Here is a 22,536-nt window from a genome sequence, read left to right on the forward strand (position 1 = left end):
GCTCCCAGCACAAAGGGGAGTCCTCGGGCTTCCCTCCGGAGGATCCCCTGGGAACATGTCATCTATCGAATCACAACCCAAAGCAGACAGGAGACGGCAGCACACTCCATGCCTTTCCTTCTCTGTCCTCCATCTTCTTGGGCACTCATAGCATTGCCAGCAGGCTAAGGGGCACAGTGGGTGGCGTCTGCTCCAGGCTGACCCAGCCAGAGTCCCTTCTGCCCACGGTTGGTGGTGACTTTTCTACAGTAAGGCTTTCTTTGGGCCCTGCCCAGGTTGGAGAAAGTGGGCAGAAGCAGGCAGAATAGTCACCCAGCAGCCTGGCTTCTAACAATGCCCCCTTTCCCTCTCGGGGCAGGAACCTGAACACGTTGTTTCACGGAGCCGGGGATTTGGCCTTACCCGGTCCCAAATTCCCTGGTGAGGTGCCATGCTCGGGCACTGTGCACACAGTGGAAACCTAAACAAATAACTTGGCTTATGGAAAAGCAAAAAACGTTAAACCAAAATCCAAATAAAACATCCCTCCATGGAATTCAACAGAAAACCCCACCCACCACTACTCCCTCCGCTATGTGAGGCCGAGCCGCTCGAGGGCCCCCAAACCAAACGCATGATATGTAACCTCCAAACCAATAACCCTTTCCCAAAGATGCTAAAAGAGCTGCCTACCCAGAAACCCTTAAGCAATCTCTAGAGTATGAGGGGCCCGGCATCCTCTAGGTCAGCTCCCACACTGTGTCCTCCATGTGCCCTGAGGAGGGCAGGCTTTCTTTTCCAAGGCCAGGCCAGCACAGCAGAGGAGGCAGTCCTTGTTGGCACTGGGAACTCTTTAACTACCAAACATAGGCCGTGGCCTGGCTCCAGAAAGGGCTGAGCTCTCAGGAGCCACTGCCAAGCCCCAGAGCTGGTGGTCTTCCAGAGCACCCCCACCAGTGGTCGGCGGCAGACTAGAAGCCAACATAATCTCAAACATCATTAAGACAACACAAGGGTGACTTCCAGAGGTGAAGCCAGCCGCTGAAGTGGCTTGAGCAGGGGCAGGACCCTGGACGCACCTCATGACATCTTTTCCAGATCTGCAGCAAAGGCACAATTGGGCTTTCCCACACGGCCTGTACTAAATAAACGGTCCATCGGCAAAGCCATCAGTGTGCGTGCGGGGTCCCGGGTCCAGGATAACCGGGCTCTTCCCTTTCTCCTACTAAGTGTGCACACCCGTCACATCCTCCCTTCCAGCTGGAGGGTGTATTGGGGGGGTGTCACATGTTCTGCAGGGTTCAATGGTGTCACCCCCTTCCCCCTCCCGCTTTGTCCCTCCCCCTGTCTACATGCCACCACTCATCCTGTGACAGCCAGAGCAGCACACTGAGGCTGGAAGGACTCTGAGCTCTGTCAGTTCTTCTTTTCAAGGTAGTTGGAGGGGACCCAGCCCTTGAAAGGCTTCACCTCGTCCAGGATCTGGCAGTACCACCAGCCATTAGGGTTCCTCTCCAGCACCTCCATGGACACCCCCTCCTGGAAGCCAGCTGTCTCCTCATCGCCCTCGTAGTCTGCGATAGAGATGTACACGTCTTTGAGGTTATTGTGGATGAACTGAGACTTCTCAATGGGCTTCGGGCGCACTGGGGAGACGGGGATGCCGTTGCGCTGGGCAGACAGCAGGGGTGATTCTGAGCCCTGGCTGGCAGCGCGCTCTGTCAAGCGGCCCTTGGCCTCAGTGGCTGCTGCCCGTGCAGTGCTGAAGGAGGAGTTCCTGCGGACACCCCTAAGGTTGTCGGTGGCTGTTAGCGACTCGTTTCTCCGAAGGGCACAGGACAGGTTGTTGTCCTTGGGTGGGGGAGACACAAACACAGACTGAGGCCTGACTGCCACCTGCCGCACACCATTCCTCATCTTCACTGCTACGGTGCCCGAGGTCTTGCCAAAGCCCCCAGGAGGCTTAGAGGGGATCGGTGGCGTGGCCCTCTTGTTTTGGTTCACAGTGTTCAGTGCTTGCACCCGCTTCTCGATCTTTTCCAGGCTATCCGACTTGCCCTCATTCTGTGTGCCCTTTACTGTGTCTGGCTCCTTGCCAGCAATGTCAGGCTGTTGGTTCTCTTCAGGCACCAAGTAGTGGGAAGGAGCCCAGCCTTCCAGCTCCCCAAACCTCACATACCACCAGCCACTCTCCACCTTTTCCAGCACCTGCACCTCAGCGCCTGCAGGGAAGCTGATCTCGGAGTCCTGGACCTTCTGATAGGCACTGCACGTCATATAGGTGGTGCCTCGCCCTTCCCATTCCTTCTTGGGAACGCATGGGGGGGTGGTGGCTGGGAGCGGGATGGTATCTGCAGAGCCTCTCCTGGACCCCTCAGAGGCTGTCTGGGGGGGCAGCTCTGAGTCCTCACTCCTAGAGCCCTTGAGGCCCCCCCTGAGCTGGCCAGTGGGCCTCAGCTGGCGCCGTAAGGAGCTAATGTCCATCTTCTCCTGGCTTTGAGACTCAGCTCGGTTCAGGACTGGCTTTGGTCGGACCGATGGCTTGGCTCGGCCGCAAGAGGCCAGCCCAGCCTTCACATCGGCATCTTTCTTGGTCCCGACCTTGGGGGTGCCACGAACACCTGCGTCTGAGGCAGAGCGTGGCTTCAGGTCACCACTGTTCTTGGACAAGGAGGAAGAGGAGGAGGAGGAGGAGCAGGTGGTGCTGATGGTGATGGAGGAGAAGGAGACGTTGGACTGGTTTTTCCCCAGCTCTGCCTGGGCGTTCTTCTCTGCCTTCAGCTTTAGGAGGGACGATGATTTGGGAGACCCTGACTTGGGGGAGTTTTTCATGGCAAGAGACAGTGAGGAGCTTCCAGGGGAGTCGCTATCCCCAGAGGAGCATCTGGCGGACAGGGTGTCCTCTGTGTGTGGCCTGAAGGCCTCGTTCTCATAGATCGTCTCCTCTTCCAGGGCCACATCCTCAGAAGACTCGCCCACCTTGAAGCGGGCCCGCTGCAGGGAGGAGGCAGGCGAGACTCTGCGGGGCTGGGCAGGCCGCCTGTCCCCTGAGCCCCTGTCCTCTGCGGGCTCCTCACTCAGCTCGGGCTCTGAGTCAAAGCCAAAGGCAGGGATGTCGTACTCGGGTTCCTCATACGTGGACTTCAGTGGGGAGTCTTGGCCCTCACAGGCAGCCGCGGGGTTCTCCTCTGCCTCCTTAGCTTTGTTGGGGGGCGCGGGGGGCGGCACCTTGGGCCGGGTCAGGGTGCTGGTTCTGCGGTTCAGGTTGGGCTTCTTTCGCTTGTCGATGTACGAGGCGGGGGCCCAGCCCTCCTTCTCTCCGATCTGCACGTACCACCAGCCGCCTGAGTTCTTGTCGATGACCTGGGGGGAAGAAGGGCAGGACAGTGAGTTGCAGGGGTCTCTGAGTGCCTGTGATGTCCCAGCCTGTTTTATAGACACTGCAAACCTGAGCCTTTGAATAAGTGGCCCAAGACCCATGGCAGTCGGTGGCAGGCTGGATTCAAACCCCGGTCCTGATTGAGAGGTTCCTGCTCACTCGCCTGGTTTCCTGGCCCCCTAAGTCTGTGCCAATAACGTCATAGAGAGTAGGTTTCCTCTACAGACCTCCATGACACCCCTCCAATCTGTCACATTGTTCTTAGCCCTTAAAAAAAAACCCAACCTGTGAAGGGTTATATGTCTAAAGAACCAGTGTTCTATTGGCCCTGTCCTCCACCCACGCCAAATATTCCTCGAAAGGGCCTCTCAGATGAACAGGCAGATACCACACAGACCAGCTCCTCCTGCAGAATCTCCTCCCAGACTGCACGAAAATATCAACAAAATTTCATCAGGATAAGAGACTTCATGGGTCAGTACACAGTACTGCCCTCTGATCTCCATGTGTGTGCACGTGTGCAACTGTGCGTACATGCCTAGTCCTTCCAAGTGAAATATTCCCAATGGAGCAAACTGTTCCGCCCTGGGAATTCACATGCCCCCATCAAGACTTCATTTTGAGCCTCTTCAGGCTTAGCTCTGCCTATGCTTCGGAACATGCCACTACGGGGCAAGCACTCCAAGCAAGTGAAGGGCAGAAACCCAAGTCCTGCGCTTTAGACCTGGTTGTCGCCCTGACTAGGCAAGTCGTCATGGCTGGGGGGCTCATTTCTGCTCCCTACTCTGGCTGGCCCTCAGGAACCTTGCCAAGAAGGCAGACACATTATAAAATACAAAACACAGGTCTTTGGCCAGAAGGAGGCTCACCTCTGCCTTCTGTCCCCCGCGAAAGCTGATCCCGTCGGAAATGCACGACTGGAATTCAGCAATGGTGTAGTATTCTACCTCCACAGAAGGGGGCTCCGGTGGCTTTGGCAGCTGGAACCCCTAAAGCAGAAATGATCAGTGAGCAAATCCAGCTACTCAGAGCAGCACCAAGGCCAAGGACTGGTGCCCACTGGCTCCCCAGGTGCCTGTGGCCTTTACTGCCTGCTGGATGGCAGCTGGATGGCGGCTGGCTCTGCAGGCAGCTATTGATGATGCTTCAGGCCTCCCTCCAGGAGGTGGTACTCAGGGTTCACATAGCACTAGTTTGAACTATTGGGGATGTTCACTATAGAGGCCTCAATAGTTGTGCCCCAAGGTGGAAAGTTAAAGACAGAAGAATCATTCTAACAAAGTGGGGACACCACCATTTCCTAAGTCTAAGGGTGGATCCTAAGCCAAGTGGGCAGCTGCTGGGAGAAGAGGGAGAAGGAGTCAACCATCCCCACAACCGTCAAGTAGACATATGGGAAGGAGTCTGTTGGGGGGCGGGGCGCGGGGGGGAGGTCAGCTGGCACACAACTTTTGTTAGTGGTATTCAAGGACACTTAGCACAGTAGGCCCATGATCTGTGAGCCATCCTCCCCACCCCCCACCCACCAGCCATTTGCTGTGCACCTACTAGGTCCTGTTCTGAGGCAGTCAGTATAAGCCACACAGTCAGCCAGCCTTGTGGACTTTAACTACACCCTGGTGCACTCTGGGTGTATTTTCTTGTTATTTCTGTTATTCCTATACTGAGGGGTTAACACAAAGCAACTGAAAAGGCAAGGTGGGGGCGGGGCCTATGCTGTGAAAGGGAGACCTAGAAGACCCCACTCTGAACTTTAGTTTCCTCTTCTGGAAAACAGAACTAAAGTGGGGCCGTGAAGACGATTGCTGAGATATTCTGGTCCAGGGATGAGGAGTACAGGAACAGTTGAACAAAGCCAGGTCACTGCCTCTGGAACTCTCTTTCTTTACCCTTCAAGGCTCAGCTACCACTGTCTTCCAGTCTAAGCTGAGCTGTCTTGGGTCACTCTGAGTGAGAGATGGGAGAAAGATAGTTTTGTGTGTGTGTGTGTGTGTGTGTGTGTGTGTGTGTGTGTGTGTGTGTGTGTGTGTGTCGACGTCCCCTGCCCCTGGAAGTACAGCCACACACGGGGGCTGGCACAGCAGGCCAAGCTTCAGCCCCTCCCATACCCTGACAGGGTGGGATTCAGCCAAGCCTGGCGGGAACCAGCACCCCTGCCTCGGCCAGCCTGCATTTGTAAGTGTGGAAGGAATGATTCTGCTCTTGCCAAAGTCAAGTCTGTCCGAAAATAATTAGCTGCGGCTCAAATAAAGGGAGGAATGGAGAATTCATTGTTTAGTTGAAAAAACAAAAACAAAAACAACCCAAAAAACAAAAAAACCACCTGGGGACTAAGGAGACAGAACTTTTCACTGGGACTAATGGTCATGCCAGAGGCCACATCTTGCGATGTATGTAGGTCTCCCAATTCCCATGGATGGCAGATGTTGCTAGATTAACATGTGGCCAGGTGTGACTTAGGATCTGTCCCATGTAGAGTACCAGATGGTGCCACCTAACACCCAAGAGTCCACATAGCAAAGGAGAACCTAGCCGCCAGTCCTGAATGGGTACCATAGCATCCCATCCTCACGACAGACCTGGTGGCCAGTGCTCTTCCCATCTCTCAGAGAAGGAAACTGAGGACATTGGAGGGCAGGTGACTTACAAAGGGTCTTCCTTTGGTCCCGTGTCAGAAATGGAATCTATTCTCGGTTCCAACATCCCCTCCAGGCCTCGTGCATGCTGAGCAAGCACCCTGGCCCCCTGAGGTGTGTCTTCCAACTCTATCACACCATCCACTGCCCCACTTCCCGATCCTGTAATAGTTCTTATTTCAGAGCTCTCAGCTTGTCACCAACACTGCTGTTCCCCAAGCTCCCGATTACACATCTCCCTGCCTGAGATGTTAGTAGGCTGCCAGTCACCCACTCAAGAGCCAAGGACCTGAGCAGTGTCAGCCCTCCAGGTCTCCTCTCCTTCCTGGAGGATAAGCAGTCCTCTGTCCTCTTTACCCTCTAGGCTGTGACATCTACCATGTCCACTGGGCAATCCCGAGGAAGCTGTAAGGCTTCCGGGCCAAAGTGGCCAGAAGCTCCATTGCTAGACCCTTGCAGTGCCCCACTGGACACTCCTGCTGGCCAGTCTAAATGTTTACGTCTGCTAGTGCAGTGGCTGGGATGGATTGATTTGGCCTTGGAGTGCAGTGCATTTCCGATTACAAACGACTCCCGTCCTTGTCCCCAGCATTGTAAAGAAGGAAACCCAACCAACTCCTGGGCCCTAGGCTCTGCTTCAAAGGTATCAAGCTAGTGAGGGCGCTGTGGGTCATCCCAGAGAAGGAACGGAGAGACAGTCCACATACCAGGCTGGATTCTCTGCGTGGAGGGGGTCTTGTCCTCAGATTTGGGGAGCCTGAAAGAAGAGCCACAGCTTTAAGACTCCCAGTGGACAACGGTACCCACACCTGCCTTCCCTGGGTGGGGTCCACTTGGATTCTTGAAACTTTTTGCTTTGGTTCTGTAACTGTGAAAGACCCTGCGTTCTAAGTTACTGTAGGCATGAAGACTTAGGCTTCTTTGCCTGTTCTTTGGAAGGACCCACAGCCCCCCTCAGATGATATGTACAATCTGCAGATATTGCAGGGAGTTGTCAAGGTAAAGAATATATGAATTTATCACATTTCTAATAGAAGCAGGAGCTGCATCTGTTTGCTCACTAGTCCCGAGTCCTGAAGGTAGCACAAGGCCAGAAAAAAGTCTTGCCCACTAAATAACAATAAAGAGCTAACAATGAAGAGCTAAATATTTAAAAAGCAAAACCCAAAACAGCTCTCCTTTAGATTATTGGCTGGACACAAAAGCCCCCACCCTTACCTCACCCCATAATACCAAAGGGGTTGCTGGGCCAGAGCTGTGTATAGGGGGGGACAGGTTTTAGTAATTTATTGTGTATGCAGGTGGGAGTGGGCATGTGTGCCACAGCTTTAGGGAGTCAGTTCTCTCATCCCACCTTTTTTCCCCCTGAGACAGGGTTTCTCTTGTAGTCCTGGCTGTCCTGGACTCGCTTTGTAGACCAGGCTGTCTTCAAACTCACAGAGATCTGACTGCCTCTGCCTCCCCAGTGCTAGGATTAAAGGTGTGCACCACCACGCCCAGCCATCCCACCTTTTAAATTTTTTTCATTTTATTTTATTTTTTGGAGTTTTTCGAGACAGTTTCTCTGTGTAGCCTTGGCTGTCCTGGACTCAGTTTGTAGACCAGGCTGGCCTCGAACTCACTGTGCCTGCCTCCGCCTCCCAAATGCTGGGTTTAAAGGTGTGCATCACTATGCCCAGCCTGGTCTCATCCCACCTTTTACGCGAGTCCCAGGATCAAACTCGGTTTAGGTTTGAGTGGCACGTGCCTTTACACACTGAGCCTCCTTGCCAGCTCTCCTCCACATTTTCCACCCCAGAAAGCAGATCAGCACAGAGGGCTACAAACTCGGGGGCTTGTGGGTTTGTAAAATCACCTAGATTTCAAAAGCCTTTTCTGGAGAGAAAAGATGTCACTTAATGCTCTTGGGGTCTGTCCCTCTGCTAAAGAGCCATCCCTGATTCTTTGTCAGAGAGAGGGAGGCAGCAGCCTGCTTTGTCCTGCAGTACATCTTCAGAGCAGTAGCACACAGGGACACGGCCACTCCCTGGCCACCTTCACTCTTGTGACCAGCGCCGGGCACGCTGCCAGTCACAGCCCAGACTGCATAGTCCCTGGATTCCCCTGGACCCACGTCTACCCACTCTATGGGAGCTCTGTAGGGAGAAACTGGGGCCTCCTGGTGCTTACTGATCTGGGCCCTCTGAGGGGCAATCCTGGCCACGGCTGGGGAGCCCTGGGCCAGCTTGGATGTAGTCCTCTCGGGGACGCCCAAGGCACTGCCGTTGGAAGCATTGCAGAGGATGGGCAAGCTGATCTCCTTCTTGGAGATGGGGGGTTCGGGTCCCTCGCCATCAGCTGGAGCCTCCTTATCCCCAGATGCCTTCTTGTTGAGCAGGTTACTGATCTCCATGATGTTCCCAATGATCTCCACTGGACCAGCCAGGTTCTTCTTCCGGGTAGGCAGGTCATCCTTGGCCTTCTTCAGATAGGATGCTGGCGCCCAGCCCTCTTTGCCTAGATACCTGTTGAGAGAAAGGACCACGCCATCATTAAAGCCCTCATTTCTGGCTTCCCTTCTCCTCCCAGGCCGCAGTCTCCACTTGACCTGGCCAAGCTGAGCCTTCGCTTTCACGCTTTGCTGGAGGCTTGGCAGTTCCACTGTTCCCGGGGACACCAGAGCTGGGGTCAGCGGGAAAGATACCTGACGCTGAGCTGTGGCTCGCAGACGATGCGAGACCGTAAAAACACTGTTCTGCCTAGAAGGTAGACTGCATGGTGGCCTGTTACTACATGACCCAAGAAGTTGAAGGTAATTCTGGAGAAAAGAAGTGAAGTGTAGGTGGGGTAGGAATAGTCACATTCCTAGAGAGGGAAGTGTGACTAGAGAGGAAAGAACCAAGCCCAGGTGACAGTCCTCACAGTGCCCTCATTCAACACTTTTCTGTAAGTGCTAAAATGGACCCAGCAGGACAGATACCGAAGGACTTGAGACCAAAGGAGGATCTCCATAAAGATTGCTGAGTGTGATGGAACATGCCTAAAATCCCAGCAGTCACAGGGCTGAGGCAGGAGGATTACAAATTCTAGGCCAGACTGGGGAAACCAATTACTTTGGGATTGGATTTAAGGCCTGTGCCGTAGGAGGAGGTTCACGCTTGGCACCATGAACCTGGTCATGAGCCCACGGGGGGTATCTACTATTGCTGTCCTGCTAAATCAATGTTTCTCAACCTTTCTTAGTGCTGCCGCCCTTTATTACAGTCCCTCATGTTGTGGGGACCCCCGAGCCATAAAGTTATTCCTGTTGCTGCTTCATAACTGTAATTTTGTCATGGTTATAAATCGTAATGTAAGTGTCTGTGTTTTCCCTGTGAAAGGGTTGTTTGACTCCCAAAGGAACCCACAGGTTGAAAAGTGCTGTGCTAAATGGACAAGGCTGTTGAGCTTCCTTCTAAGCATTTACTATTTATCTATTTAGTTTTCTATTTAGTTATTTATTTACTTTTTGACATGCTTGTCCTGGACTCGATTTGTAGACCAGGCTGGTCTCGAACTCACAGAGATCCATTTGCTTCCGCCCATGAGCGCTGGGACCAAAACTGCGTGCCACCACACCCAGCTAAATTTATTTATTATTTTATTTATTCATTCTTTTTTTGTTTGTTTTTGTGTTTTTGTTTTTCGAGACAGTGCCTCTCTGTGTTGCCTTGGCTGTCCTGAACTCACTTTGTAGACCAGGCTGGCCTCAAACTCACATCGATCCACCTGCCTCTGCCTCCCAAGTGCTGGGATTAAAGGCGTGCGCCACCACGCCTGGCAATTTATTTTTATATACATAAATTAGTGCGACCCTCAACCTTGGCCAGAGAAGCTTCTTTCCGTGGTGGTCAGTAACTAACGCAGAGACTCACACTGGTTTTAACTATTTTAATTCTAAGTATAATTGACTACTGAATGTTCTGCCCTATATGGATATCTATATCCACCCGCTCCCACCAAAGGCTCTCGAGAAGGCGTAGGAGCCAGAAGGTAGGGAGGAGAGCTGGGAAATGCTGTTCTCTGCATGTGACAAGGCTACTGCACCCATGAGCTCACAGTAGCTACAGTTACCTGTGTAGTAGGTCCAAGGCCACAAGGTCAATAAACACTAGAGCACTAACTGAAGCCAGAGGGTTACATGAACAAAGGGAGAGGAAACGAGGAAGGAAGGGGATGTTTAGGGGTGTCTTCAAGGAGTAGAAAGGGGGATATGGGAGTGCATATGGTCAAAATACAGTGTTTACATGTACAAAAGTGTCAAAGACTAAAAAAAAAAAAAAAAATTTTAAGTTCTAGGTCGGCCTGGGCCCTATCTAGAAAAAGGAGGCAGGAAGGGTTTCAGCCTTAGCACGCCAAGAACAAGCACGGGCACACCTGTAACCCAGCACTCTGGAGGCAGAGGCAGGGGATCAGGAGTTCAAGGCCACCCTCAGTTACAAAGGCCAGCTTGGATACAAGAGACCTTGTGGGGTCGGGTGGGGAGGTAGCCACCACCTAATGGGAGAGGGGTTTGAGTGCGGCAAGGGAGCCAGGAAACATCAAGTTGTCACAGAATAAGTCCATGAATACAACCTTTCGATGATGTGGGGCAAAACAAACCACCCAACTGGTGAGTTAGGGACAATTAGGAAAAACAAATAAATGAGATCTAGGGAAAAAAGAAAACCCAGGCACGGTGGCTGATGTCTATAATCTTACCACTTGGGGTGCTGAGGCAGGAGGATTGACTTAAGTCACACCAGCTTAGGTTACATAGGGAGAACCAGGCCAACTGGGTCTGTATACAAGGCTACAAAACCTTGTGTTTAAAAAAATAAAAAGTCATATTTATGTAATCTTTAAGGTTGAAAACCCTTTTTTTCCCCCCGGGGGGGGGGGGACGGGGGTGGTGGGTTGAGACAGGGTTTCTTTGTGTAGCCCTGGAACTAGCTCTGTAGACCAGGCTGGCTTTGAGCTCACAGAGCTCTGCCTGCTTCTGCTTCCTGAGTGCTGGGACTAAAGGCACCCACTGCCACCAATGGAAAAAGCCCTTCTAACTAGGGCTACAAATCAGAAACATAGATGCACATGAAAGCACATGACTGTGTAAAATCCAAACCACTGTTACGGCAAAACCAAACCAAACCAAGCCAGCAGCTCATAAACAAAGACTAACAGCAAATGACAGGGCCCACTTAATTGTTGGCGATTCCTCGACTTTTAAAAACAAATCCCCTCTCTTCCCTCACATGGTTCTGAGTCTTTACCCGAATCCACAGGGAGCTTGCTTCCGGCCCCAGCACCAGCTGGCCAGTGCTTCCAACTCTAGGTTGCAATGGCCCCATCTGCTCCCTGGGACACAGCTGGCTCTTACAGACAAGATGTCTCACAACCCCTACCACCCTTCCTGATGTGACCTTGATCTTTTTTTTTTTTTTTTTAAGACTGATTTATTATATATTCAGTATTCTGTGCGCATGTGCACCTGCCTGTCACAAGAAGTCACCAGATTTCATTACAGATGGTCGTAAGCCACCCTGTGGTTGCTGGAAATTGAACTCAGGACCTTTGGAAGAGCAGACGGTGCTCTTAACCTCTGAGCCACCTCTCTAGCCTGTGGCCAAGCACTGACCTGAGGATGGCTCCTGGCTTTGATGGGTACAAACAAGCACAGAATGTCAAGGGTGGAGAGGAACAAGGAGTAAGCTTGACTGACCTTACTATGGCAGAAAGGCAAGACAGTTAGCAGAGAGGCCTGAGGAAGAGTGTGTCACACCAGGCCCAGAGTCTGGGGTTCTTGAAGCTCAGAAAAAGATCTCGCTGGCATCTTTTTATATGAAAGTAGCAGAGGCGTAGGGACGGGGCTTCGGGGCAATAGGCCCATATGCAGCCTGGGGTATCCCATTTCATAGCCTTTTTGTTCATTACACTGTATGGATAAAGCTATGTTCCAGGCTTTGTGTTACAGGATACAGCAGGCAGAGCAATACACAGCATCAGGGTGTCTGTGTGTCTGGGATACAGGGCATCGGGGTGGCTGTTGTCTAGGATACAGCATCAGGTGGCTGTGTTTCTGGGATACAGGGCATCAGAGTGTGTGTCTAGGATACAGGGCATCAGGGTGTCTGTGTGTCTGGGATACAGGGCATCGGGGTGTCTGTGTGTCTGGGATACAGGGCATTGGGGTGGCTGTGTGTCTGGGATACAGGGCATCGGGGTGGCTGTGTGTCTGGGATACAGGGCATTGGGGTGGCTGTGTGTCTGGGATACAGGGCATCGGGGTGGCTGTGTGTCTGGGATACAGGGCATCGGGGTGGCTGTGTGTCTGGGATACAGGGCATCGGGGTGGCTGTGTGTCTGGGATACAGGGCATCGGGGTGGCTGTGTGTCTGGGATACAGGGCATCGGGGTGGCTGTGTGTCTGGGATACAGGGCATCGGGGTGGCTGTGTGTCTGGGATACAGGGCATCGGGGTGGCTGTGTGTCTGGGATACAGGGCATTGGGGTGGCTGTGTGTCTGGGATACAGGGCATTGGGGTGGCTGTGTGTCTGGGATACAGGGCATTGGGGTGGCTGTGCGTCTGGGCCCAGCTTCCTCACAGCTGTTTCCAAGCTCTGTAGAACTTGGGGATGCAGGCTGCAGAGGGAATGTGTAGGAGAAAGGGAAGGAAGGAGAGGGGGAGGGAGGGAGGGAGGGAGGAAGGGGAGAGGGAGAGAAGGAGAGAGATGGAGAGGGAAAGAGGGGGAGAGAGGGGGAGGAAGAGAGAAAGAGAGAGAGAGAGGGAGGGAGGGAGAGAGACACTGAGACTAAGGCTGGGGGAGGAAAGAAAGACAGGAAATGAGGATCAACAGACAGCTTGGAATGTTGGGAAATAGCATGTTTAAGGAGGTATCTGGCAGTCTTCTTAAGGTAGAACGGGATCACTAAGGTCTTTCTCAATTCAAGTCCTCACTGGCTAAAAAGGACCAAGTTATAGGGTCAGTAGCTGACTAGAAGTAGCCTAGAGTGATGCTATTCATTATCTTAAAACACACACACATACACACAGAGTCAGACAAACAAACAGAAACCCCAAAATATAAAAGGCAGCTGTCGTGATCACATGCTTAGGCCATCGGCCAGCTGGGATGTCTATCTGCTGGCCTTTGCACATCATGGACTTGCAGGCTGGTTCCAGCTTCCATTGCTTAGAGAACATAGGAGACCAGGCGTGGCTGCTTTGGATAACACGTGTGTAAGTACAGAGTCCCATGCCACATAACAGGATAGAAAGGTGCATCTCAGTCCTCCAGACTGACGGGCACCTGGGCAAGGGTGCCAGGGGTGTCAGTTCACACTCACACTCAGTTATCTGCACCCTCCCTTGCAGCGCACACTATCCTTTAAGACCATCAAGCTCTGCTGTGTTCTTAGCCACTGTTGCATCATTACCTGCACTTATGGGTCACAGGATGCTGTGGCATTGGACCTTTGAGAGCGCCCACAGTGAATCTGGGGGTGTGGTGTACTGTGACAGCTGTCCCTATAGCCCACATAGGGGACTGTTTCTGTTAGCTGGGTTGCAAGCAGTGGGGAGAGAAGCTGAGTAAATTCCCCAAGACCGAAGCTTTCTGAACACAAAGCAGTTTAAGGCAGGTTTAGGGTTGGCAAGAGCAGGAGATCCATGGAGTTTGGTTTGTGAGACTCCTAGACACATGCCAAAATGAGTCTCTCAGCTGAGAAAGCGGCCGAGGCTCTGGGACAGACAGTGAGGGAAGGAAGAGATCTCACTCTTATCCCACCTTACGTCAGGCCTGCAGCGTGCAAAGGCCCACACCCACCAGGGACATGGATGCCCAAAGCATTTGGAGCCTTGAGTGTCGAGCTGTGAAGCACAGTTGGCCTGCTGGGGCTTAGTAGAGCCTGTGGAGGCTGATGTTTCAGGTTGTCTCAGCTGAAGAACCAGCTCGGCAGCCAAGTTCAGATGTGCTGGACCCCTGGCAGATGCACTGGAAGGGATTGCCCCACTGCCTATAGGCTGAGCCAGCCCCCATGCCCCACTGGCTGAGGCTCAGCCTCTGCTTTCAGGGCCAAAGAGACAATCGGTAAGCTGAGCAGAGCTGGCACACCATTGTCTTTAGTATCTACCTGCCATTGGCTACTTTGCACTGGGCTCTGTTGCCCAGGAGCTAGGCTCCTACCTGATGTACCACCAGCCTTCCAAGTTCTTTCGAATCACCTCCACGGTGACGCCCTTCTCGAAGCCAATCTCGTCTTTGCTCTGGCTGGTGTAGGGCTGCACGGTGACATACTTCTCCTCTGGGCATGGGTGGGTAAGTGAGAAAGCACAGTTAGTTGAGGCTGCGGTGCAGAGCTTGTGTCCCATTTCCCTCTGCCCCGCTGCCGAGCCTTGCTCAGCACTCACTAACGTGCCTGAGCCGGCACTGGATCTTCCAGAGAAGAAGAAGGAGCAGGGCTCAGAGAGTGGAGGAGGAGTGTCACTGGGTTAGGGGTCATTGCTGTGCCCAGGATAAGCCAATGCCAGGCGGGTTTCCAGGGTGCCAGCAAAGCCTCAGGCAGCATGAGAGCAGGTCCTCCAGCCAGGGTGTCAGCATACACAGCAGGGGCTGTTAGAGTTTGGAGGAATGTTCTAAGTCAAGCAATTGAGACCCATGTTGGGTGTCTCCTGAATGCCTTGGGAACCCTAGCACATCCCCCTCAGAACATGCCAGGTCCCATCTACACCCCACACTCAAGATTCCAGCCCTGTAAGCCTATTATATTTTCTCTCAGTCTGACTTCCAGATGCTTCCAGGAGTGCCTTCACTGAGCACCTCAGCACCATTAACAGGGACAAGTTCTACAGGAGTGGTTGTGGGTCTTGTTACAGTGAAATTTCTGCCCTCACAGGCAGGAAGACCTCAAGGGCCCCACCACCTGCCCCTCCTGTTGAGCCACATGCTCTATGCTCCGTGTGTGCCTTCGGGAGGGGGGTTGGTCCTCCAAGTTTTCCCATAGCACTGGAATCTTGGAAAGAGCTTGGTGGGAAGGCTGAGCAGCAGGCATATCCCTGGGCACCCCTAAGGGCCTTTGTTCAGGCTTCCATGTCAGCTGACATCCACTCCTATCCTCACGAAGTCCTGCAACTGACTTGGTGAGGACACCTGCCTCTTGTAAGACTGTCTATAGGATGGCCCCTCCCCCCACCACTGGAAGAAGTGGTTCTATGGAGATGCCATTTGGGAGGACTGCCCTGAATCCTGCTGTGCTGGATGCTTCCTGGAAGTCACAGTGGTACCCCCCACCTCCGGCACACACAGCAGGGGCTGCTACAGGAGACACTTGGACTCTCTCAGTGAAGAGCAAAGCAGAGACAAGCAGGGACTGAGTGAGAAGCTTGCTTGGGAACCTGGCCTGCAGATCCAAGCCCTGCCCAGCCAGATTCTGACTAGGGCCCTGGAGAAGTTCCATAGACTCCTGGCCAAGCCCCTGCTCTCCTGCCTGCTCCATTTTTCCAGTGGGGCACGGTAAACCCTGGCCTAGGCGGTGGCCATCGGGACAGCGCCAGGTCTGTGAATCCAGGGCCTGAGGTCCAGGCGAGGAGCGGCCTGGGCTCCATGTTTTGCCTTTGTTCAGCCAGGCTATTTTTAAAAGCCTGTGGTTCTAGCAGGAAGCCATCAGGAACGTTTTTCCTAGGCAAGGCTGCTTTTGAAGAGAAAAATGACAGCCCTACTTAGGGGGAAGATCAGAGGAGGCCTGCCCTGCCCCGTGGCTGAGAACAGGGCCTTGACCATGTGTTTAGCCTCTCGGATGCAAAGCCTGGCCACAGCAGCCTTTTAAGAATGTGTGGTGGGCAGAGTCCACAGCCAGGCACTTGTGGCAGGGCAGAGCCGTGGATACTGGTTCTGGCTAATGAAGCTGACTGCAGAAGACCCTGTACTTGGGGCACTGGGAATGTCATACTCTCCCAGTTAAACTTGTGACCACCACAGAGGCTCACTCCACCCTGGTCACTGTGGGGTTTCAGAGGAGCGTTCAGTCCTGGGTCATGACAGGGAAAGACAGTCAGACCACCTCTCCCTGACTGTCTTTAGACAGGTGGCTTCCAGCTCTGGGAGGCAGGGATGTCAGCCTCTAACTGACACAGGTGACTTGGATCTTGGACCATCCATCTTAAAGAGGAAGAGGATAAGCAGAGCCCAGTCCCCTCACCCTGTGGCCAAGGGGGATGTCTAGACAAGAGAATGTTCAGACAGATGGAAATGGTCTCTGTAGGTAGCTGAGTCTGCAATTGGGTTGGGGGGTGTCTTTAGAAGAGACTCCCCTTTTAGAGACAGGATTGAGGGAAGAATGAGCAGCTAGGGGCTGGTCAGGGCTCCTGGGTTCTATGATCATGCCGTGCAGAGACGATGGCATTCCTGCCCCGGTGAATGAAGGCTGGCCAGGAGGCCGCTGGGTGGGTAGGCTGGGGGAGGTGGCTAGCCTGTCCCAGTTTGGGAGGCAGGGGCTGGAAGCCCTGCAGTTTCCAAACCGCAGAAGCCTCCTCGTTCCAAACACTTTCCTCCCTGTCAGCAGTCTCTCTGCTCCCCTCCTGGCTCCTCCACACTAGCGAGGCCTCTGGTTCCAAAGGCCTGGCCAGCTGAGGTACAGGGGGTGGAGGGCCCGGGACGCACTGACTTTTCTGATCTGGTTACTCATGAGCTATTGCTGGCTTCTCCCTCCAGCTCCACTGCTCACGGTACAGCGCCGGCCACCCCGCCAGCTCTCTGCTCCCCTCCTTGGCTGCCTGATTTCATATAATATAGTTCCTATGACTAGGGCTGGGCAGTGTGTGATAAGGAACATTAAGTTATGGCTTGTCTTTGCTCATGTATAGGTGGCTACAGAGCTAGGATTACTTGGGGACTTGCAACTACACGTATTGTTTTGTCTGAATTTACCGTGTCTTCATGGTAGGAGGGGTTATGTATATGTGTCATTTGTGGGTATTGCTGTGGTTATATGCCGACGTGACTTGACGTGACTGGGAGCCATTATTTGTATGCAAAATCCATTTGTGACTATGTAAATCGGCCATATGTAGGCAGGCTTGTTTGGTGGTGCCCTGGAACTACTCTCTCTGAGTGGCTATGTCTACAAGACTGGATGTACAGCTGAGGTGCTGGTTGGATATTGATATGACACAGCACTAGTCACACCCATAGCCTTGAGGCCCTTGTGTGGGCCTGTCCCTGGTCTCTGTGTGCATCTGTGTGGTCATGCAGGCAACGGCATGTCTGGGACTCAGCAAGTGACGGTATGTAGAACAGGCCAAACCTTTGTCTCTCTTGTGTGATTCTGGGCCTCTGTCCTATTTGTCTTCTAGAGCTGGAGGCCGTGCTCCACCCTAGCCTCCTGGCAGCGCTGTCCCTTCCCTCCTCATTTTAGGGTGGCCTTTGCTTTAAATGTAGCCTGTTGGTGCTTCTCCAACTCAGGCCCCGTGCATCAGCCCCCAGGGCCCCGCACTAAGCCCTTCCACCGGACAAGCTGGGTCCTTTATGGCCAACACTATGAGTCAGGCACAGGCTGTGGCCACCCTGGAGTCCAGACGTTCTGTAGCCTGACTCTTGGGGTAGGCATTGAAATACACTGTCATTTGGGAACATGCTTTGAGGCTGAGCATGTTGAGTCATGGGTACCCCTGTTTTCCAGAGAGGCCTGTGTTCACTATACACCCATGTCAGCTTCCAGCGTGTTGTACAAGGCGTATACACTTCTGTGGGGCAGGAAGAGGCTGACCACCCAGCATGAAGGTCTGCGTATGTTTAAGGGTGCATCCAGAGGCTAGCCCTCCTGTCTCTCCCTCCCTCCCCACAAGTTCCTGGATGTTGGGAAGGATCTGAGCCAGACGGTCCTGACTCAGCAGATGTCAGCTTCTTCCCGGTCAGCCCAGGGCCTCCCTGGAGCCCTTGATTGAGCCCCTCCTGAGAGCCTATGGACCAGTATTCCTGCTGAGAGATGCTCTCTCGCCATGATGGGTTAGGCTTCTGTGCCCTTATTAGTTCAAGTGGAGATGCTGAAGAAGGGCTGTAGGCTGGCACAGCAGCTGGTGAGAGAGCTGCGGCCAAGGGAGTCTTCCTTAGTGGAAGGTGGTGGTAAAGGACAGAAGCCATGGGGGGAGCAGAAAGCTCGGTTCTAATGTGCAGTCCACAGTACCCCAGGACACGGATGGCCTTCCCTTTGAGACCCAGGGACTTCCCTCATGTCTCTCTTCCCTCCCAAGGAACATAAAAACTCATCCTAAGCCCCATATCCCCAATGCCCAGGACACTAGCAAGCCAAAACCACCCCTAGCACTACTCCAACTCCCAAGAAAGGCCCTGTCCCCAATCTGCACTGCAGTGAACGAGAAGCCGAGCTGGCCAGATCTGGGTGAGTCAGGAGACTACAGACAGAGAGCATTGCAGGTGGAGGAGAGGGTGTTAGTGAGAGGCAGGCAGCTGCGGGAGGAGAGGCAGGCGCCCGTGGTCACCTCGGCTGTGCTGCCTGTTGACCATCCCGCCCAGGGTCCACCGGCGATCCAGGCGCCGCAGGTGAGCTTTGCGTCTCTTGGACACTGACGTGAGAGATGGTGATGGTGCCCATGGCCCACACGAACCGAACCGGCGGAGAGAATGGAGATGAGGGTGAGAGGGGGTGGTGGAGGGGAGGAGAGAGGGAGATGTGTCCGCATTGTCAGGTTACTGTCGCCTAGACTGAACCGACTGAACTGAGGGGCACACCCTAGCTGGGTGAGGAATGGTCTGACGGTGGCACTGTCAATGTGTACAGACAAATTCAACCAAACCCCTTAGCTTCTACCTGTGAATCTAGGAGTGGACTGAAGAAATTTGAGACCTGTCCCCTTAAAGACAGGAAGACCTTCTCCTGTGGCCCCCAGAGCTTTCCCTTGAGCTCTGGACAGGGCCGTTACCCACTCAGCAAGCATGACTACCAACCTGCTACCATGGCCAGGAGAAACAAGGGTCCCTTTCCATGCTGGGCCAGAGCTCTCCCTACTAGGTGGGGTCTGTTGAGGGCAATGACCTTGCCTTGCATCTGTGGGTCCCCAGGGCCTTACACATTACCAGGTCCTGGCCCAGGAGAGGCTTACTCAATGATATAAAACATGGGCGGATGCCAGAGACAAGGCTCGGTCCCACTGTGTTATCCCTTTATGTCTCCGATGACCAAGACCCAGCTCCCTCGCTTCTCACTGCGCTTGTCTGCTTGGCTTGGACCCCACCACCACCATGACAGATGGGCACTGAGTTCCCACACACCCTCAGCCCTGGCCTGGCTCCCTACACCCTGTCTTCCTATGTGACTCCTAAGAGAATGTACGCTGGACCAGGGCCCCAGAGTGCCAGCTCACCTCACCTCCTAGCACCAAAGGAAGCTAGCTGCCAGGATGCCTATTCTTGCGGGGGGCAGGAGGTGGGGGTTGTTGGATGGTAGAGAGAATAAAAATAACATTGTCCACACACACCTGGACCAAAATCCAGTAAAACATCTGGGAATAGCCACTTGCCTGTGGCCATGCAACATGATTCTATTCCTCTTCTTCGTAAGCTTTATTTTTATTTTATGTGTATGCATGTATGGCCACTGATGGCAAAGGAGAGCATTAGATCCCCTGGAACTGGGGATTGAAATGGTTATGAGCTGCCATATGGATACTGGAGACTGAACCCAGGTCCTCTGGAAGAGTAGTCAGTGTTCTTAACCACTGAGCCATCTCTCTGGCCTTGCATCCTGCTTCTTACGGGGGCCCAAGCAACAGGCAAGGAGTGCGGGCTCTAGTCCAGACCCACTCCCACTGCCCCACGAAGGTAGGAGAATTCTTAATATGTGACCAGAGTGCTGGCACACAGGGTCCTACCATGTCCAGGTATGCAGAGCAGTAGCTCAAGTGCTGGGATTATAGGCATGCATTGCCCTTCCCAGAGAGCTGCTGTTTTGTGAGGCCTGGCAGGCACTAGGTAGGTGACAAGGTTTTGGGACTGCAGACAGACTGGATGGAACCAGCTCAAGGGTACAACAGAACCAGAATAGAGTCAGATATAGGCTCAAGGACGCAGGGAGGGACCTTGGATCTGGAGCCTGTTACAAGGTGATGTGTACTAGGTACCTCTCTAATCACAGGGCCAAAACAAGGCACTGACACAAGCAAGGAGGGGTCCCAACCACCAACAAAGAAATAGCATCCTGGGGAAGGGTGAATAAAGATTTGGCTCTGGCTGCCTATTTGGCTTGGGCAGCAGAGAGGAATGGGCCTGAAGGTGGCCTGAGCTGTGGGTGGCCTTTAGACGTGGCTGCCTGGGTCACTCCTACTGACTGTTAGGGACTGGAGTCCCCCTGCCATGCCATAGGAGAGCTGGAAGGCATTAGGAGCATGGCACTGGGAAGTGAGTGGCTCACACTTATTAGGGTACTGATGGCTTAGACGGTGGAGGCAATCGCTGTGAAATGCACAGAGAAACATCCAGAAGCATCTCACAGAGCCAGAGCCAGCCAGAAAGTGCTTGTGCAGGAGCCTGAGCACCCCAGTGTCTGGGAAGCTGAGAGGGGGTTCACAGGCCAGCCTGGGTCTGTACCACCAGGCAGATGTCAGTGTCCAGAGCAGGATCACAGAGGAAGATGACACACAGCAGGAATCATGTCCACCTGACTGCTCAAGATTGGCTTTGCCACAGGAAGTCCAGTGTGTGGCTGGGAGTAGAGGCAGGTCTCTGTGGAATTCTTGGGAGAAAGCCAGGGTTTCTAGCACTAAGCCTGGTCTCTACCTCAATGGTATCAAGAGGATTTTCCCTATTCTGGGACCCACATGGGGGCTGACAAAGACAGGCCAGGGTATGAGGTGACCTTGTGGGGGGACTTGAGTAAAATCCAGCCCACTGTAGCAACTGAGGTGGCTTAGGGAGAAGATTCAGGGAACTGTCTCCCCGAGGGGTGAGGGGCTGGCCCCTATACAACCCTTTAGCTGAGCTTTTTTACTCTCCTAAGAACACACAGGCCCTCACCTTCCCCAGTCTTGGAGGTGTTGATGTCCGAGTCATCTCGTGTACCATTCTGGGCCTCCAGGTAGGTGGCAGGGACCCAACCTTGCTCTTCAGACGTGCTCACAAACCACCAGCCTGCAAAGGGGACAAGAGAGAACAGGCTGTGAATGCCGCAGGATGCTTGAGGCAGGTTGGGGCCAGGATGTGGAGAGTAGGAGTGGCCAGGGGGCAAGGCGTGCCCAGGGGGCAAGGCATTAAACCAGACAGCCTAGGCACCTGGGAAAAGCCTTGAGCAGCTACAGCACAAAAGACAAAGAGACTTTCTGAGAAGAGGGCCTGAGAGACTCCACCCACCAGAGACTCCACCCACTGTCATGCACATTTGATGAAAACATTAAAGAGTACTGGAAACAATATTGTCCCTTGCCCCTTGTGGAATGCGTCATCGTTCAGGAAGGTGGAACAAGCTATGCTGGGCACCACTGAGCAATTCAGGACAGGGAGGTACTGGTACCCACCTGCAGGGACAACGTTGTAGACACCAGTAGGCTAGAGGCTAGTAACACTCTACTGATACCCCCTAGCATTTCCTGCCTCTGGGGCTGTACGCAGCATTCAGGGCACCAGACAACCAGGCTCACTTGGCTTCTGGGGAAAAAGTCTGGTCCCAGGTAGCTCATATCCTGACAGAATGTGCTTTCAGCACCACTGAGAAGTGGTGACAGTGAGAGAGGAATGCTCACTTGGAGGCCAAGGGCAGGCAGGAGGTGATTCTTGACTATGGAGACCCCCCATTCACCCTCTGTTAGTCAGTGGTTGGAGAAGACCCATATGGTCAACATCCATGGATATGAAGAGAGGGCTTTCGTTAACCACCCCTCCCTCTTGAACCAGGGAGGCCCCTGAGCACCACAAGCTGGTCAATAAGTGTCAGGCTCTGTCCGAATAGGTTCCTCTGTCTACTCTACAGAGATGGCTGGCAGGCGTCTCTGCGAGGGCTCCCTCTGGCCACCTGTTCATGGAGGGAGCAGGGAGGTAGCCACAGTGATGGCAAGATCGCCAGCTGCTCCTTGACCCTAGGCTTGAAGTGGAAACCTTTCTCCCTCCTCTGCCTGATTCAGGTGGGTGAAACACTTTACCAAGCAGGCTTACCAGGTGGACCCCCCAAGAATTCATGGGATCGTTACCAACTTGGGGTTACTTTTTAAGAGGCTCCCAAAAGCCAAAGTTCACACCTAGGTTTGCAGCCCCAGGTTCTAATGCTGAGAGCACAGCGGCCGGCATCCGTGTCGTATTATCACAGACCCTTCCTGTGCTACAAAAGCCCATTCAGCTATGCTAAGTGGGCATCCAGCAGGGTGCAGAGTGTTTGCAAAGCCTGGCCTTCATGGGATCCGTTCTTCTGGGAGCTCATTTCTCTGGGACAGATCTGGATTGGGGTCAGGGGGTTTCTTGTCATTGGACAAAGATGTGCTTTACAGCTCAGAGGCAGATGTCCTGGTGAGGACTTGTCAAGATCTTTTCATGACCAAATTTCTTCTA

At 53.4% G+C, this 22,536-nt stretch overlaps 1 protein-coding gene across 8 annotated transcripts in view; it reads right to left on the minus strand.

Annotated features, from left to right (window-relative positions):
• Positions 1-604: 604 nt before the first annotated feature.
• Positions 605-22,536, minus strand: part of Sh3pxd2a (SH3 and PX domains 2A) — a 197,635-nt gene continuing 175,703 nt past the window's right edge. For 7 of the 8 annotated variants that reach the window (XM_051146740.1, XM_051146741.1, XM_051146744.1 and 4 more), the window contains 7 exons: positions 21,016-21,129; positions 18,486-18,569; positions 14,176-14,293; positions 8,164-8,498; positions 6,702-6,751; positions 4,228-4,347; positions 605-3,342 (listed from right to left, as the gene is read on the minus strand). In XM_051146740.1, the coding sequence (XP_051002697.1) occupies positions 1,396-3,342; positions 4,228-4,347; positions 6,702-6,751; positions 8,164-8,498; positions 14,176-14,293; positions 18,486-18,569; positions 21,016-21,129 (2,768 nt within the window). In that variant the 3' untranslated portion in view covers positions 605-1,395. The remainder of the gene's footprint in view (positions 3,343-4,227; positions 4,348-6,701; positions 6,752-8,163; positions 8,499-14,175; positions 14,294-18,485; positions 18,570-21,015; positions 21,130-22,536) is intronic. The other variant, XM_051146743.1, reaches the window with a different exon arrangement.

The sequence above is a fragment of the Acomys russatus genome, chromosome 5, assembly GCF_903995435.1.
Source record: "Acomys russatus chromosome 5, mAcoRus1.1, whole genome shotgun sequence".
Taxonomy (NCBI): domain Eukaryota; kingdom Metazoa; phylum Chordata; class Mammalia; order Rodentia; family Muridae; genus Acomys; species Acomys russatus.